General features: G+C 35.0%; 1 protein-coding gene across 2 annotated transcripts in view; it reads right to left on the reverse strand.

The window, feature by feature from the left end:
- Nucleotides 1-17,395, reverse strand: part of STK3 (serine/threonine kinase 3) — a 273,495-nt gene that overhangs the window by 228,757 nt on the left and 27,343 nt on the right. For both annotated transcript variants that reach the window (XM_045077977.1, XM_045077978.1), the window contains one exon: nucleotides 1,308-1,388. In XM_045077977.1, coding sequence (XP_044933912.1) covers nucleotides 1,308-1,388 — 81 coding nt within the window. The remainder of the gene's footprint in view (nucleotides 1-1,307; nucleotides 1,389-17,395) is intronic.

Here is a 17,395-nt window from a genome sequence, read left to right on the forward strand (position 1 = left end):
GCCTGATGCGGGGCTCAATCCCAGGACTCTGAGATCATGACCTGAGCTGAAGGCAGAAGCTTTAACCCACTGAGCCACCCAAATGCCCCTCTTTAATCCATTTTTAGCTGATTTTTAGGTATGGTATAAGACAGAGGCCCAGTTTCATTCTTTTACATGTGGCTATCCATTTTTCCCAACATAATTTCTTAAAGAAACTATCCTTTCTCCATTGTATATTCTTGGCACCCTTGTCCTAAATTAATTGGCTATATATACATGGGTTTATTTCTGGGCTATTATGTTTCATTGATCTAGGTATCTGCTTTTATGCCAATACCATACTATTTTGATCACCAGAATTTCATAATATAGTTTGAAATCAGGGAACATAATACCTCCAGCTTGATTCTGCACTTTTTTAAAAAAATTAATTTATTTATTTGACAGACAGAGATCACAAGCAGGCAGAGAGGCAGGCAGAGAGAGAGGAAGGGAATCAGGCACCCTGCAGAGCAGAGAGCCCGATGCGGGGTTCGATCCCAGGACCCTGGGACCATGACCTGAGCCGAAGGCAGAGGCTTTAACCCACTGAGCCACCCAGGTGCCCTTGATTCTGCATTCTCATAACTGCTTTAGCTATTTGGGATCTTCTGTGGTTCCAGACAAATTATACAACTGTTTGTTCTACTTCTGTGAAAAATGCCATTGGTATTTTGTTAGGGATTGCACTGAATCTATACATTGCTTTTGGTAACAGTGATATTTACCAATATGAATCTTCCCAATCTATGAGCACAGAGTATCTTTCCATTTATTTGTTTCTTCAAATTCTTCATCAATGTCTTCCAGTTTTCAGTAAACAGATCTTTCACCTCTCTTGTTAAACTTAACCTAGGTATTTCCTTCTTTTTGATGTAACTATAATGCATTTATTACTTATTTTATTAATTCTAACAACTTTTTGATGGATTGAGATTTTCTATATATAATATCATGACATCAGCAAATAGAGACAGTTTCGATATCTTTATTTCTTTTTCTTTCCTAGTTACTCTAGCTAGGACTTCCCATACCATGTTAAATAAAAGCAGTGAGAGTGTTCATCTGTATCATACACCTGAACTTAGAAGAAAAGCTTTCAGTTTTCACCACTGAATACGATGTTTGCTGTGGGCATGTCATATATGACCTTTATGATGTTGAGGTGTTTTCCCACTATATTACTTCTATTCAACTTAAGAAAATATACTCTAATGAAAGATTATATAGTATTTTATAAATTTTTTATCATTACCTAAGGCTACTTTTGCATTTTTTGTACTTACCCTTCTCCAAGTTTTTCTAATACATCAAAAACTTCTTCAGGCTGCTTAGTCAAACTGTCTTCACTCAGCTTTTTCAGCTTACTAATGAGAAAAAAAAAGAGAAAGAAAATATTTTCCTTAAGACCTTTTATAAAATTTTTTATTTTATTTTTAAGAGGCAATATGTTCACATAGTTCAAAAATAAACAATAAATTTTTTAAAAATAAGGTAAACAAGCTCCTTTCAACATCTCTTCTTAATCTGCCCAGAAACACCTGAAATAACTAGTTTTATTACCTTATGAAATCTTTATACAAATATGAATATATATTTTTATTTCTCTCCCTTAACACACAATATAGCATTCTATACACACTCTTTTCTATCCACACTATTAAATACTATGCTGTTTTCACTTAACAACATGTAGCCTATGTTGAAGTACATAGAAAGCTTCCTCATTCTTTCTTACATCTATATCCTATATTATTGCAAAGATGTAGCATCTCTTACTCACTAATCAGTTATTTATGGATATCTAAGTTTCCTTTTTCTACTATAAACAACACGGTACTGGATAAATGTGTATATAAGTCAGTTCACACATGTGCCAGTATATCTGCATGATAAAATCCCAGAAGTGAAACTGTGAGGTCCAGAGACCACACATACACCCACACAAAAAAATACAGAAGCATATATGTTGACAAACAGGTATATATACCATAGGCATAATCGTATGTCATAACAAATAATACAATGTAACTAACAAAATCACTATAATAACTACATAATTACTGAAGTTATTGATTACATTCTATATTTTATCTACTATAACAGTATGTTATATAAATATATATGTATACTGATAATATTAGCAAACTGCTCTCCAGTGGGCTCGTACCAATTTATTCTCCTACCATTAATAGAAGAGAGAGCCTCTTTTTTACAGTTCCACCAACAAAGTTCTTAACTATATATTTGGATATTAGTCATATATTAGCTAAGAATTTGTTATTCAGAATAAATTTAATCTTCATCTCTCTTATCATCAGTAAAACAGTATCTTCTAACATTATCATGAAACTAGACCATTTATGCATTTTCTTTGCTCTTTTTCTACTGGTTTTTTTTTTTGGTCTTTTTCTTATCTGCACATAAGATAAATTGGCCTTTGTTTAAGTTGTAAATATTTTCACTTGTATTTTGACTTCATTTATGAGGTTTTAGTTTTATACTCTATCTGACTGATTGCTGTAAAAAAATGTGTTTTCATTTTGTTTTGCCTTCTTAAAATCATCTACATGTATGGCATATGCAGATAACTGGAATCAAGAGGTGAGAGGGATTATGCACAGTGTATTTGATAGAACAAAATTAATTCAATACAAATAAAGCACCATGCATGAAGAATCAAAAAAATTCAGTATATACAAGAAAAAGTGACCAGAATATAAAGGTAAGCAGGGTCAGGTTTTTAAAAAGTTTTATAAACCCGTTAAGGAGCTCTATTTAAAAATGATCATTTCCCACATAGAAAATCCGAACAGACCAATTACTAAGAACAAAACTGACCTGATTTAATCAAAACATTACCAAAAAATAAAGGTCTAGGACCAGATGGCTTTACAGGTGAATTCTATCATTTAAAGAATAGTTAATACCTATTCTCTTCAAATTATCACAAGAAACAGTAGAGGAAGAAAAGCTTCCAAATACATTCCACAAGGTCAGCATGACCCTGATACCAAAACCAAAGATGATACAAAAAAAGAAAATGACAGGCCAATTTCCCTGATGAACACAGATGTAAAAATCCTCAACAAAATATTAAACACATACAACAATATATTAAAAAGATCATTCACCATGATCAAGTAGGATTTATTCCAGGGATGCAAGGATGGTTCGATATTCACAAATCAATCAACACGATACACCACATAAACAAAACAAAGGATAAAAATCGTATGATCATCTCAATTGATGCTAAGAAAACATGGGACAAAATTCACCACCCACTCAAGATAAAAACTCTCAACAAAGTGGGCTTAGATAATTCTAAAATTTATATGGAACCAGAAAAGACCTCGAATAGCTAAAGGGATATTGAAAAAGAAAGCCAACATTGGTGGCATCACAATCCCGGACTTCAAGCTCTATTACAAAGCTGTCATCATCAAGACAGCATGGTACTGGCACAAAAACAGACCCATAGATCAATGGAACAGAATAGAGAGCCCAGAAATAGACTCTCAACTCTATGGTCAACTAATCTTCGACAAAGCAGGAAAGAATGTCCAATGGAAAAAAGACAGCCTCTTCAATAAATGGTGCTGGGAAAATTGGACAGCCACATGCAGAAAAATGAAATTGGACCATTTCCTTACAACACACACGAAAATAGACTCAAAATGGATGAAGGACCTCAATGTGCGAAAGGAATCCATCAAAATCCTTGAGGAGAACACGGGCAGCAACCTCTTCGACCTCAGCCGCAGCAACATCTTCCTAGGAACAACGCCAAAGGCAAGGGAAGCAAGAGCAAAAATGAACTATTGGGATTTCATCAAGATCAAAAGCTTTTGCACAGCAAAGGAAACAGTTAACAAAATCAAAAGACAACTGACAGAATGGGAGAAGATATTTGCAAACGACATATCAGATAAAGGACTAGTGTCCAGAATCTATAAAGAACTTAGCAAACTCAACACCCAAAGAACAAATAATCCAATCAAGAAATGGGCACAGGACATGAACAGACATTTCTGCAAAGAAGACATCCAGATGGCCAACAGACACATGAAAAAGTGCTCCATATCACTCGGCATCAGGGAAATACAAATCAAAACCACAATAAGATATCACCTCACACCAGTCAGAATGGCTAAAATAAACAAGTCAGGAAATGACAGATGCTGGCGAGGATGCGGAGAAAGGGGAACCCTCCTACACTGTTGGTGGGAATGCAAGCTGGTGCAACCTCTCTGGAAAACAGCATGGAGGTTCCTCAAAATGTTGAAAATAGAACTGCCCTATGACCCAGCAATTGCACTATTGGGTATTTACCCTAAAGATACAAACGTAGTGATCCAAAGGGGCATGTGTACTCGAATGTTTATAGCAGCAATGTCCACAATAGCCAAACTATGGAAAGAACCTAGATGTCCATCAACAGATGAATGGATCAAGAAGATGTGGTATATATACACAATGGAATACTATGCAGCCATCAAAAGAAATGAAATCTTGCCATTTGCGACAACATGGATGGAACTAGAGCGTATCATGCTTAGCGAAATAAGTCAAGTGGAGAAAGACAACTATCATATGATCTCCCTGACATGAGGAAGTGGTGATGCAACATGGGGGCTTAAGTGGGTACGAGAAGAATAAATGAAAGAAGATGGGATTGGGAGGGAGACAAACCATAAGTGACTCTTAATCTCACAAAACAAACTGAGGGTTGCTGGGGGGAGGGGGTTTGGGAGAAGGGGGTGGTTTTATGGACATTGGGGAGGGTATGTGCTTTGGTGAGTGCTGTGAAGTGTGTAAACCTGGTGATTCACAGACCTGTACCCCTGGGGATAAAAATATATGTCTATAAAAAATAAAAAATTATATTAAAAAAAAAATTAGAAAAATTTTACTAGAATAGAACAAAAGAATAAACATATGCATATATATGTCTATATGAAATAATACATATATATTGTACATGTCTATATACATTTAATGCATGTACATAGATGTTATATATGCATGCATATACATATGTGTGTATATGTATACATATACATGTTTTTATATAGGTATGCTTGTATATAGGAACATATGCACATTTATGTAGTCATTTATAACTATATATTGGTATGTATATATCTCATAATGCTGAATATTAGAAAATTATAGAATTATAGAAATATAAAATATTTTATATATTTGTAGTATTTTAAGCCTAAAATAATGTACTGGAATAATACAGACCAAATTTACTAAAAAAAAAAAAAAAAAAAAGAAGGAAATAACTCAACACAATAAAGGCCTTTTATGAAATATCCACAGCTAACATCACAGTTAATAGTGAAAAATTGAGAGCTTTTCCTTCAAGATCAGGAACAAGACAAAGATATCCATCCACTTGCACCACTTTTATTCAACATAGTAGTGGAAATCCAAGCCATAGCAATCAGACAAGGAAAAGAAATAAGAGGCATCCATATTGGTAAAGAAAAAGTTAAATTGTCACTATTTGCAAGGAACATAAACACTGTACATACAAAATTCTAATGACTCCATAAAAAAACTAAAAGAAGTAAGAATGAATTCAGTAAACCTGCAGGACACAAAACTAATATCTAGAAATTGGTAGCATTTCTATATACTAATAGCAAAGTAGCAGAAAGAAAAATTAAGAAAACACAATTTATAACTGCACCAAAAAAGAATAAAATGCCTAGGAACAAACATATCCAAAGAGGTGAAAGACCTATACTTCAAAAACTATAAAGCATTAATTAAAGGAATTAAAGATGACACAAAAAGAAAAAAATTTTACACTCATGGATCAAAAGAACAAATATTGTTCAAATGCCCATTCTACCCCAAGCAATCTACAGATTCAATACAGTCCCAATCAAAATGCCAACAGCATTTTTGTTAAAACTAGAACAAATAATCCTCAATTTGTATGGAACCACAAAAGACACTGAATAGCCAAAACAATCTTGAGAAAGAAGAACAAAGCCAGAGATATCACAATTATACATTTTAAAACTGTAGTAATCAAAACAATAATGGTACCAGCACAGTACACAGACATATAGATCAACAGAACAGAACAGAAAGCCCAGATAAACTCACAATTGTACAGTCAATTAACCAATGACAAAGGAGGCAAAATGACACAATGGGGAAAAGACAGTCTCTTCAAAAATTGGTGCTGGGAAAACCGCATGGCTACATGTAAAAAATGAAACCAGATCACCTTTTAATACCATACACAAAAATAAATTTGAAATGGATTCAAGATTTAAATGTGAGACCTGAAACCATAAAAATTCTAGAAGAAAATATAAGCACTAATTTCTCTGATATTAACCATAACAACATTTTTCTAGATATGTGAATTTGTCAAGAGAACCAAAAACAAAAATAAACTACTGGGACTACATCAAAATAAAAACCTTTTGCACAGCAAAGGAAACAAATCAACAACAAAAAAAAGAGAACCTACTAAATGGAAGAAGATATTTGCAAATGATGTATCCAATAAGGGGTTAATATACAAACTTAAGAACTTACACAACACCAAAAAATAACAATAATAATAAACAATCTGATTTAAAAAGAGCATAGGATCTGAACAGCCCTTTCTCCAAAGACATTCAGATGACCAACAAGACACATAAAAAGATGCTCAACATCACTAATCATGAAAAATGCAAATCAAAACCACAATGAGTTATCACCTCACACCTGCCAGAATGGCTAAAATCAAAAACTTAATAAATAACAAGAACTGGCAAGAATACGGCAGAAATACCATATGCTCCAGTAATTCTACTACTGAGTATTAACCCAAAGAAAATGAAAACACTAATTCAAAAAAAGAGAGCGGGTCGCCTGGGTGGCTCAGTGGGTTAAGCCTCTGCCTTCAGCTCAGGTCATGGTCTCAGGGTCCTGGGATCGAGCCCCGCATCGGGCTCTCTGCTCAGCGGGGAGCCTGCTTCCCTTCCTCTCTCTCTCTCTGTCTGCCTGTCTGCCTACTTGTGATCTCAAATAAATAAACAAAATCTTAAATAAATAAATAAACAAACAAACAAAAAGGTACTCCTATGTGTATCACAGCATTATTTACAACAGCCAAAATGTGAAAGCAACTTAAGTGTTTATCAGTTTTTGAATGGGTAATGAATATATGTTATATGTGCACGCACGCACGCACACACACACACACACACACACACACACAGAGAAATATTACATAGCCATAAAAAAAGTTGAGATGTTGCCATTTCAGATGACATGAATGGACCTAGTGGTTATCATACTAACTTATTTCAAGTCAGGCTGAGAAAGGCAAATACCACATGATTTCACTCATACATGGAATCTTCAAAAAAAAAAATGAATAAATAAAAGTCAAAATCAGACCTATAAATACAAAGAAAAAACTGATGGCTGTTGGAGGGGAGAGGAGTGGGGGACTGGGCAAAATGGGTGAGGCAGGGTGGGAAATACAGGCTTCTAGTACGGAATGAATAAGTCATGGTAATAAAAAACACAGCATAAGGATCATAGTTGATGATATAATAGTGATATATAGAGACAAATGGTAGCTACACTTGTGGTAGCCATAGCATAATGTATAAACTTGCTGAGCCACTATGTGAACCTATGTGTACTATGTTCACTATGGATATTCCTGAAATAATGTAACACTATGTGTTAACAATATTCAAAAAACTAAAAAATCACTTCTCCTCTAATGCAGTGGAAAGATATACAGTAAGCTAAAGTGAGAAGACAAACTGTAGTTAGAAGCAGATTCAAAATGTGGATGCACAGAATAAGTATTAGCAGTAAGAATGAAGAGAAAATATTTAACATATTAAAGAGACATTATCAACAGAAACTGGTTTTGATTAAATATCATTTGATTATGAAATGTCTAAGAAATAAGGGTCAAAGAGAAAACAGATCTCAGGAAATTATATTTACAAAATGCTGACACAAAGGACAAGAAGGTAGTAACCGACCATGTTAAAGGCTACTGAATATTCAAAGAATTTCAAGATTTTAAGTGTCTAATACAGAATTTCCACTTCCAACCATAAGCAAGTAGCAGGATGTAGAATTATCGATCTGCAGTAAACAACTAGAAAACTCAGTCTATAAGTTTCTATGCATAGAAAACAACTATTTTCAAATGTTAGGTATCAGGCATTTCAGGACTGAGATTTCTAAGAAAAGGGGAGGATGTGAGATAAGCCCTACTGTCACCCATGATTTAGATCTAGAGGCTATGCCCAGATTATTAACACAGGGAAAGGTAAACTCAAACACAGGCCAATAACATTGCTGAGTTGAAGAAATAGAGATGGGAATTTGGGAGGTAATGCAAATAAAATCTGCATCACAGAATACCTGTGAGAAGAAAGCTAGCAGAAAAAGAGCCCTAGCAATCTACATGGGAACTCCCTTAGGTATTTAGCCGAATACCAATCTCTGCATCATTTTAAAAACCTAACAAAATCAATTTCTTAGGAAAAAAAATTACAAGGGAGATGAAAAAGAACAACTCCCGGAGAACCCATGCGACTGAGAATCTTTCCCACTAAGAGAAGCTAAGAGAACTCTCACAATACAAAGATCACCAACAGAGATCCCTCAGTGACCTTGTTTTAGAAAGGATACTACATCAACAAAATATAAATTCTACTTTGCATTCTCCAAAAAGGAAATTAAAAACGAGTCTTACAAACACGGAGCCAATCCACAAGATAACTTAAACTGCATACCAAAACAAGTCTAACTCCTTAAACAACTAAGGAGCCCTTATGATTCTGCCTCATAAAAGAAGTGCTAAAGAGATCTCTAGCCCCTTCCTCCATTTGAGGACCCAGCAAGGTACCCACTATGAACAAGAAAGAAAGCTTCTACCTTAATATAACCATCCCAGCACCTTCAACCTTGGACTTCCAAGCTTCCAGAACTGGAAAACAAATTTGTTGTTTATAAGTACCCAGTCTGTGGTGTTTTGTTACAGCAACCTAAACAGACTAAGACAAAAACCCAGTTTGTTTTTTGAAAAGACCAACAGAATTAACAAACTCTTAGCTAGACTTGAGAGAGAGAGAGAAAGAGGAACTCAACTAAAATTAGAAATGAAAGAGGGGACATTAAAAATTAGTGGGTCACAGAAATAAAAAGAATTATAGGAGATTACTATGAATAGTTATAAACCAACATATTAGATAACACAGAAGAAATGGTTAAATTCTTAGAAACATATGACCTACCAAGACTGAATCATGAAAAAATTAAAGATCTCAGCAGAATTGTAACTAAGGAGATTGAAGCAGTAAGCAAAACCATCTCAACAACAACAACAAAGCCCAGAACTACAGGGCTTCACTGGAGAATTCTATCAAACATCAAACATCTAAGAAAGAATTAGCACCAACACTCTCTAACTCTCCCAAAAAACTACAGAGGAAGGAACACTTAGAAACTTACTCTCTGTGAGGCCAGCATTACTATGATACAAAAATTACACAAAAATAAAACATGAAAAGCACAGATCAATATCCTTAATGAGTACTGATGTAAAAATCCTCAGCAAAATACCAGCAAACCAAATTCACAGCACATTAAAAGAATTATAGACCATTACCAAGTGGAATTTATACCAGGAACGTAATAATAGTCCAACAAATAAAAAGTAATAATTTAGGGGCACCTAACTGGCTGAGTAAGTTAAGCATCTGTCTCTTAATTTCCGCTCAGGTCATGATCTCAGGGTCACTGAGATCAGACCCCTGTTGGGCTTATGCCTACTTGGGATTCCCTCTCTCCTTCTGCCCCTCATCTCCAGTTCACACTCACTCTCTCTTACTCTCTCTCTCTCTCTCTCTCTCTCCCCCTCTGGGTGGGGGGGGGAGGAAGCAATCATTATGAAAACCACATGATCATCTCAATTGATGCAGAAAAGTATTTGGCAAAATTCAACAACCTTCCATGATAAAAAACACTCAACAAATCAGAAATCAAAACTACTCAACATATCAGCTTATATCCATTAGAATGGCACCTATCAAAAGGTAATGAACTTAACAAAAAATTTAATGTTTCTTTTACCACCATTTTATTTTTTTAAATAGGTTCCATGCCTAATGTGGGGCTTGAACTCACAATCCCAAGACTGAGTTACAAGCTCTACACACTAAGCCAGCCAGGCATTCCTCTTTTACCACAGTTTTTTAAGAGTGACTTAAAACAGAAAAAAAGAAAATTTTCCCCATTTTTTCATTTATTTAAAACTGTTTAAATCAGGGGTGCCTGGGTGGCTCAGTGGGTTAGGCCACTGCCTTCGGCTCAGGTCATGATCTCAGGGTCCTGGGATCGAGTCCCACATCGGGCTCTCTGCACAGCAGGGAGCCTGCTTCCCTCTCTCTCTCTCTGGCTGCCTCTCCATCTACTTGTGATTTCTCTCTGTCAAATTAATAAATAAAATCTTTAAAAAAAAACTGTTTAAATCAAAAATAAAAACTAATGAGGAGCTAAATAGTATATGTTTAAGTCAAACACAGGACAAAACAACACAAAGGAAAAGAGATGAAAAATGGAATTGTGCTCTCATAAGGGCCTCATATTATATGTGAAGTGACAGAAAATTATTTGAAGAAAGATTTTTGATAAGTTAAAAATTCATATTGTAAACCTTAGAGAAATCACTCTGCCTCTATTTCAGGTCATGATCCCGGGGTCCTGGGATTGAACCCCACACCAGTCTCCCTGCTCAGAGAAAAGGCTGCTTCTCCCTCTCCCACTGCTCCTCCCCACCATGCACATCCACGCTCTCTCCTTCCCATAAATAAATAAAATCTTTTAAAAGACAAAAAAAATTCCCAAATTTGACAACATTAATTTATACATGCAAGAAGAAAAACAAATCCCAAGTAAGATAAGCACAAAAAGATCCACATCTAGACACACTGTAGTCAAACTGCTAAAAGACAAAAAGTCTCAAGAAAGCAGTAAGAGAAAATGACTCCTCATGAATAGTAGAACAAGAATATGATTAGGAGCCAACTTCTCATCAGAAACCAGGCCAGGCCAAAGATAGGGAAAGAACACACTCAAAGGGCTAAACGAATAGTATCTCTAATTCTAAATACAGCAAACTTATCTTCTACAAATGCAGGGGAAATAAGGACATTCCCAGATAAACAAAAACTGAAAAAATCTGTTGCTAGCAGACCTTCTTTATAAAAAATAATAAAGCACTTCTGAATTAAAGGAAATGCCAAATATTTACATAGACATAAAAGATATATTTATCTTGGAAAATATAAGATTATCTTAATCAATAATTATAATATAATATTATTGAAATTACAACATACTTAGGTATGATATATTTATATATATATATATATATAAACATAGACCTAGATATAAAAGAAAGAGTAAAGAAATAATGGGGCTATATTAAAGCAAATTTGTTATATTTTACTAAAATTAAGTCAACCCAAAGTTGATCACAATAAAGAGAAATACTGTATTAGACAACTATAGTTGCTCTAAATCCCTAAAGCAACTACTAAGGAAAAACTGGGAAAAAAGTAGTTAACAAAATTCTACTGGTTAATTACATTAAATATATATGGAGTCAACCAACACCAAAGAAACACAAATATGTTATAAAAACATATTATCAGCAGCTATATGCCAACAAATTAAGCAATCTGGAAGAAATGGATGCATTCTTAGAGACATATAAACTACCAAACGGGAAGAAAGAGAAAACCTGAACAGACCCGCCCATAACCAGCAAGAAAACTGAAGCAGTAATCAAAGATCTCCCCAAAAACAACCATCCAGGGCCAGATGGCTTCCCAGAGGAATTCTACCAAACATTTAAAGAAGAATTAAACCTATTCTTCAGAAGCTGTTTCAAAAAACAGAAATGAAAGGAAAATTTCCAAACGTTTTCTATGAGGTCTCTCGATCCCAAAACCAGAAAAAGACCCCACCAAAAAGGAGAATTACAGACCAATATCCCTGAATTACATGGATGTAAAAATTCTCACCAAGTTAATAGCCAATATGATCCAACAGTACATTCAAAAGATAATTCACAATGACCAAGTAGGATTTATTCCTGGGCTGCAAGAGTAGTTCAACATCCTCAAATCAACCAATGTGATATACTACATTAATGAAAGAAAGGACAAGAACCATATGATCCTCTCAATAAATATAGAAAAAGCATCTGATAAAGTACAGCATCCTTTCTGGTTTGTGGTTTTTTTTTTTTTGTTTTTTTAAGATTTGGTTTATTTATTTGACAGAGACACAGCAAGAGCGGAAACACAAGCAGGTTGGGGGTGGGGGGGTCAGAGAAGGAAAAGCAGGCTTCCCACTGAGCAGGGAGCCTGATGTGGGGTTTGATCCTAGGACCCTGGGATCATGACCTCAGCCAAAGGGAGACGCTTAATGACACCCACGTACCCCACAGCATCCTTTTTTGATTAAAACTCTTCACAGTGTAGGGACAGAGGGAACATACCTCAATATCATAAAAGTCATATATAAAAAGCTCACAACAAATCTCAGGAACACAGCAGGGACATCTACTCTCACCACTGTTGTTCAACATAGTACCAGAAGTCCTAGCTTCAGCAATCAGACAACAAAAAGAAATAAAAGGCATCCAAATAGGCAAAGAAGTCAAACTCTCACTCTTCACAGATGACATGATATTCTGTGGAAAACCCAAAAGACTCCACCCCAAAATTGCTAAAACTCATTCAGGAATACAGCAAAGTGGCAGAATATAAAATCAATGCACAGAAATCAGCTACAATGAGACAGAAGAAAGAGAAATTAAGGAGTCAATCACATTTACAACTGCACCAAAAACTGTAAGATACCTAGGAATAAATCTAACCAAAGAGGCAAAGAAACAATCTGTACTCAGAAAACTATAGAACACTCATGAAAGAAATTGAGGAAGACACAAATAAATGAAAAAACATTCCATGCTCATGGATTGGAAGAATAAATATTGCTAAAATGTTTATGCTACCCAGAGCAATCTATACATTCAATGCATTCCCTATCAAAATATCATCAACTTTTTTCACAGAGCTGAAACAAATAATCCTAAAATTTGTAAAGAACCAGAAAAGACCCTGAATAGCCAAAGGGATGTTGAAAAAGAAAACCAAAGCTGGTGGCATCACAATCCCTAACTTCAAACTCTATTACAAAGCTGTAATCATTAAGACAGTATGGCACAAAAACAGACACATAGATCAATGGAACAGAATAGAGAACTCAAAAATAGACCCTCAACTCTGCGGTCAACCAATCCTGGACAAAGTAGGAAAGACTATCCAATGGTAAAAAAGAGTCTCTTCAACAAATGTTAGTGGGAAAATTGGACAGCCACATGCAGAAGAATGAAACTGTACTTTTCTTACACCATATACAAAAACAGACTCAAAATGGATGAAAGACCCAAACTGAGATAAGAATCCATCAAAATCCTAAAGGAAAATGCAGGCAGCAACCTCTGTGACCTCGGCCATAGCAACTTCTTGCTAGACATGTCTCCAAAGGCAAGGGAAATAAAAGCAAAAATGAACTACTGGGACTCCATCAAGTTTTTGCACAACAAAGGAAACAGTCAATAAAACCAAAAGACAACTAACACAATGGGAGATGATATTTGCAAATGACATTTCAGATAAAGGGCTAGTATCCAAAACCTATAATAAACTTATCAAACTCAACACCCAAAGAACAAATAATCCAAACAAGAAATGAGTAGAAGACATGAAAAGACATTTCTCAAAAAAGGACATCCAAATGGCCAGCAGACACATGAAAAAATGCTCCACATCACTTGGCATCAGGGAAATACAAATAAAAACCACAGTGAGATACCACCTCATACCAGTCAGTAATGGCTAAAATTAACCACTCAGGAAACAACAGATGTTGGTGGTGATTCAGAGAAAGGGGTACCCTCCTACATTGTTGGTGAGAACATAAGCTGGTGCAGCCACTCTAGAAAACAGAATAGAAGCTCCTCAAAAAGTTGAAAATAGGGGCGCCTGGGTGGCTCAGTGGGTTAAAGCCTCTGCCTTCGGCTCAGGTTATGATCCCAGGGTCCTGGGATAAAGCCCTGCATCGGGTTTTCTGCTCGGCAGGGAGACTGCCTTCCCCGCTCTCTCTGCCTGCCTCTCTGCCTACTTGTGATTTCTGTCTGTCAAATAAATAAATAAAATCTTAAAAAAAAAAAAAGTTGAAAATAGAGCTACCTTGTGACCCAGCAAGTGCACTGCTAGATATTTAGGCCAAAGATACAAATATAGTGATCTGAAGGGGCACCTGCACGATGCTTATAGCAGCAATGTCCACAATAGACAAACTATGGAAAGGGCCGAGATGTCCATCGACAGATGAATAGATAAAGATGTTGTACATTATATATATATATATAATGGACAACTACTAAGCCATCAAAAAAATGAAATCTTGCCTTTGCAACAACATGGATGGGACTAGAAAGTATTATGCTAAGTGAATTAAGTCAATCAAAGAAGGACAATTATCATATGATCTCACTCATATGTGGAATTGAAGAAACAAAACAGAGGATCATAGGGTAAGAGAGGAAAAAATAAAACAAGATGAAATCAGAGAGGAAGACAAACCGTAAGACTCTTGATCATAAGAAATAAACTGAGGGTTGCTGGAGGGGAGGTAGGTGGGGGATGGACATTAGAGAAGGCACATGATGTAATGAGCACTGGGTATAGGACCGATAAATCACTGACCTCTATCTCTTAAACTAATAAATTGTACATGAATTAATTGAATTTAAATAAAAAACAAAAAATAATTTTAAACAAAGTATGATAAATTCAGTGGAAAAAAATCTTGAACTTTCTATCAATTGAATTGGACATTTAATTTAATTATTTGTCAAGTTTGGATCTATTCACCTAAAAGGAATCTTTCACCCAGATTTCTTTTAGAGACATATAAAAGCAAAAATCCCCAGTGTTTTACAAAGAGTAATTAATTTATTATTTTATTCTGTAAAATTCAACGGACAGTCTTCCCTCCACCCTGTGATTTCAGCTACTGCCAACAGCACTGTAAGAACTGTTAAGTGGAAAGCAGATAATTAGTTCCTATTTCCTAGTTCCTTTTAGATCAGAATTTAACTTCTTATCACATTACTTTGTAATTAAGCACTTTATGCTAAACCCAAATTCATAGCCTGCTGTGATTAGCATACAAATGGAAGCAAATAATACATTCCTAATTCTCTTTTAAGGATTAAGTTAAACTGTCCATAAACTAATGAGTAATTTTTAAAAATCATGGAATGTCAGTTGCCACAAACTTTTCTACAATTATGCATTGCTGGAATAGAAATGATTCAGAAGCTCTTTTGTATTAAAGGAACTGTGAAGATCTGAAAAAACTAAATGGATAGTTAACATAAAAAATCCTATAAAATAAAAAATTCAGGATGTTTACTTTTAAATTGAAGCTATTATTTAATATTTATAAAATTATGTGAAAAATAAATGTGAAGAAACTTCAAAAGGAAAAGGAAAAAATATATATATTTATGGAGTCAAATCATTCCAATTACAAGAGATTGTGAGATTGGATTAAAAAGGCAAGATCCAACTACACGATACCTACAAAAAACTCACCTTAAATAAAGACACAAAGAGGTTAAATAAAAGACTGGAAAAATACATACCATGTGAAACTAATCAAAACAAAGCTGAAGTAGTTGTATTGATATCGGGCAAAGAAGACTGCAGAGAAATTAATGTCAGCAGATAAAGAGGGATATTTCATGATAAAAGGATCAATTTACCAGAGATATAACAACCCTACAGATTAAGAACCCTAAAACACAGCTTATAAAAACATGAAAAACTGAAAGAATTGAAAAGAGAAAAGGACAAATGCAAAATAATTATTGGAGCTTTCAACTCCTCTCTTAATAATTGATATAGTAAGTTGACAAAAAAGTTTACAGTAAGTTTACAAAAAAATCAGTGAGGATATAGAGGACAAACAATACTATCAACCAAATAAGTTCTTTATTTCATATCTTTTATTTCTAGCTTCTTTATTTATATAATTTTTTTCAATAATTTCCATTGCTCTCATAAATTCTCCTAACTTTTCACAGGTGTTGTTCACCTGTCACCAGATACTTTTAACACAGTAATCATTGTAACTTCAGAGTCCCTGTATGATAGCTCCAGCATCTGGACCATCTCTGGGTCTGGTTTGGTAGACTATTTCATCTTTTGACAAAGAATCACTTTCCTTGCTTTTGGAGATGTTATATTATTTCCACTGGAATTCCAGACAGTCTCCCACTCCCCAACCACAAACACAAAAACTGATATAGAATTGCCTAGTCTAAGTGCCTCTGGGGAAACAAAAGGCACATACATGATACAGGAATTGTGTCCTAATACACAAAGAATTCTTATCAATAGTAAGACAAAAATCCAAAATAAAATGGCAAAAAATATGAGCAGACATTTCACAAAAAATATACATATAGCTAACAAGCACATGAAAAGAAAAAATACCAACAAATGGCTAATGAGCATATTGTTTCATGAGGGAAATAAAAAATAAAACTACAATAAGAGGGTGCCTGGGTGGCTCAGTGAGTTAAGCCTCTGCCTTCGGCTCAGGTCATAATCTCAGGGTCCTGGGATCAAGTCCCGCATCGGGCTCTCTCCTCAGCGGGGAGCCTGCTTCCCCTTCTCTCTCTCTCTCTCTCTCTGCGTGCCTCTCTGCCTACTTGTGATCTCTGTCTGTCAAATAAATAAATAAAATCTTTAAAAACAAACAAACAAAAAAACTACAATAAGATACCACCATCCCCCAAAATGTCTAAAATTTAAAAGATAATACTGAGTATTAGTAAGGATATGGAACAAGAGGATCTCTCATACACTGATACTAGAAATGAAAAGTTAGTCACTTTAAAAAAAAGATGAGCAGTTCTTCTAAACTTATTGGCACACACTTATACAATTCTACTTCTAGGCATTTACCTGAGAAAAATAAGAACAAATGTCCACCAAAGACTTATACACATATATTCATAGCAGCCTTATTCAAAACAACCAAAAACTGGAAAAAAAAATCCAAATGTCCATCAATTATTAGGTGAATAAACAAACTATGGTAAATCCATACACTGGAGGAGAAGGGTTCTAGTCAATGCCCCCTCCCCTGCCAAGATTACAGACAAAACCCATAAGTGTCTGTACTTGGCCCTAATGCTTTGTTTTTCTGGGTCATGGTGCCCCTCCTT

Source organism: Mustela putorius, unplaced genomic scaffold, assembly GCF_011764305.1.
Source record: "Mustela putorius furo isolate JIRA1106 unplaced genomic scaffold, ASM1176430v1.1 tig00000228_pilon_pilon_pilon, whole genome shotgun sequence".
Taxonomy (NCBI): Eukaryota; Metazoa; Chordata; class Mammalia; order Carnivora; family Mustelidae; genus Mustela; species Mustela putorius.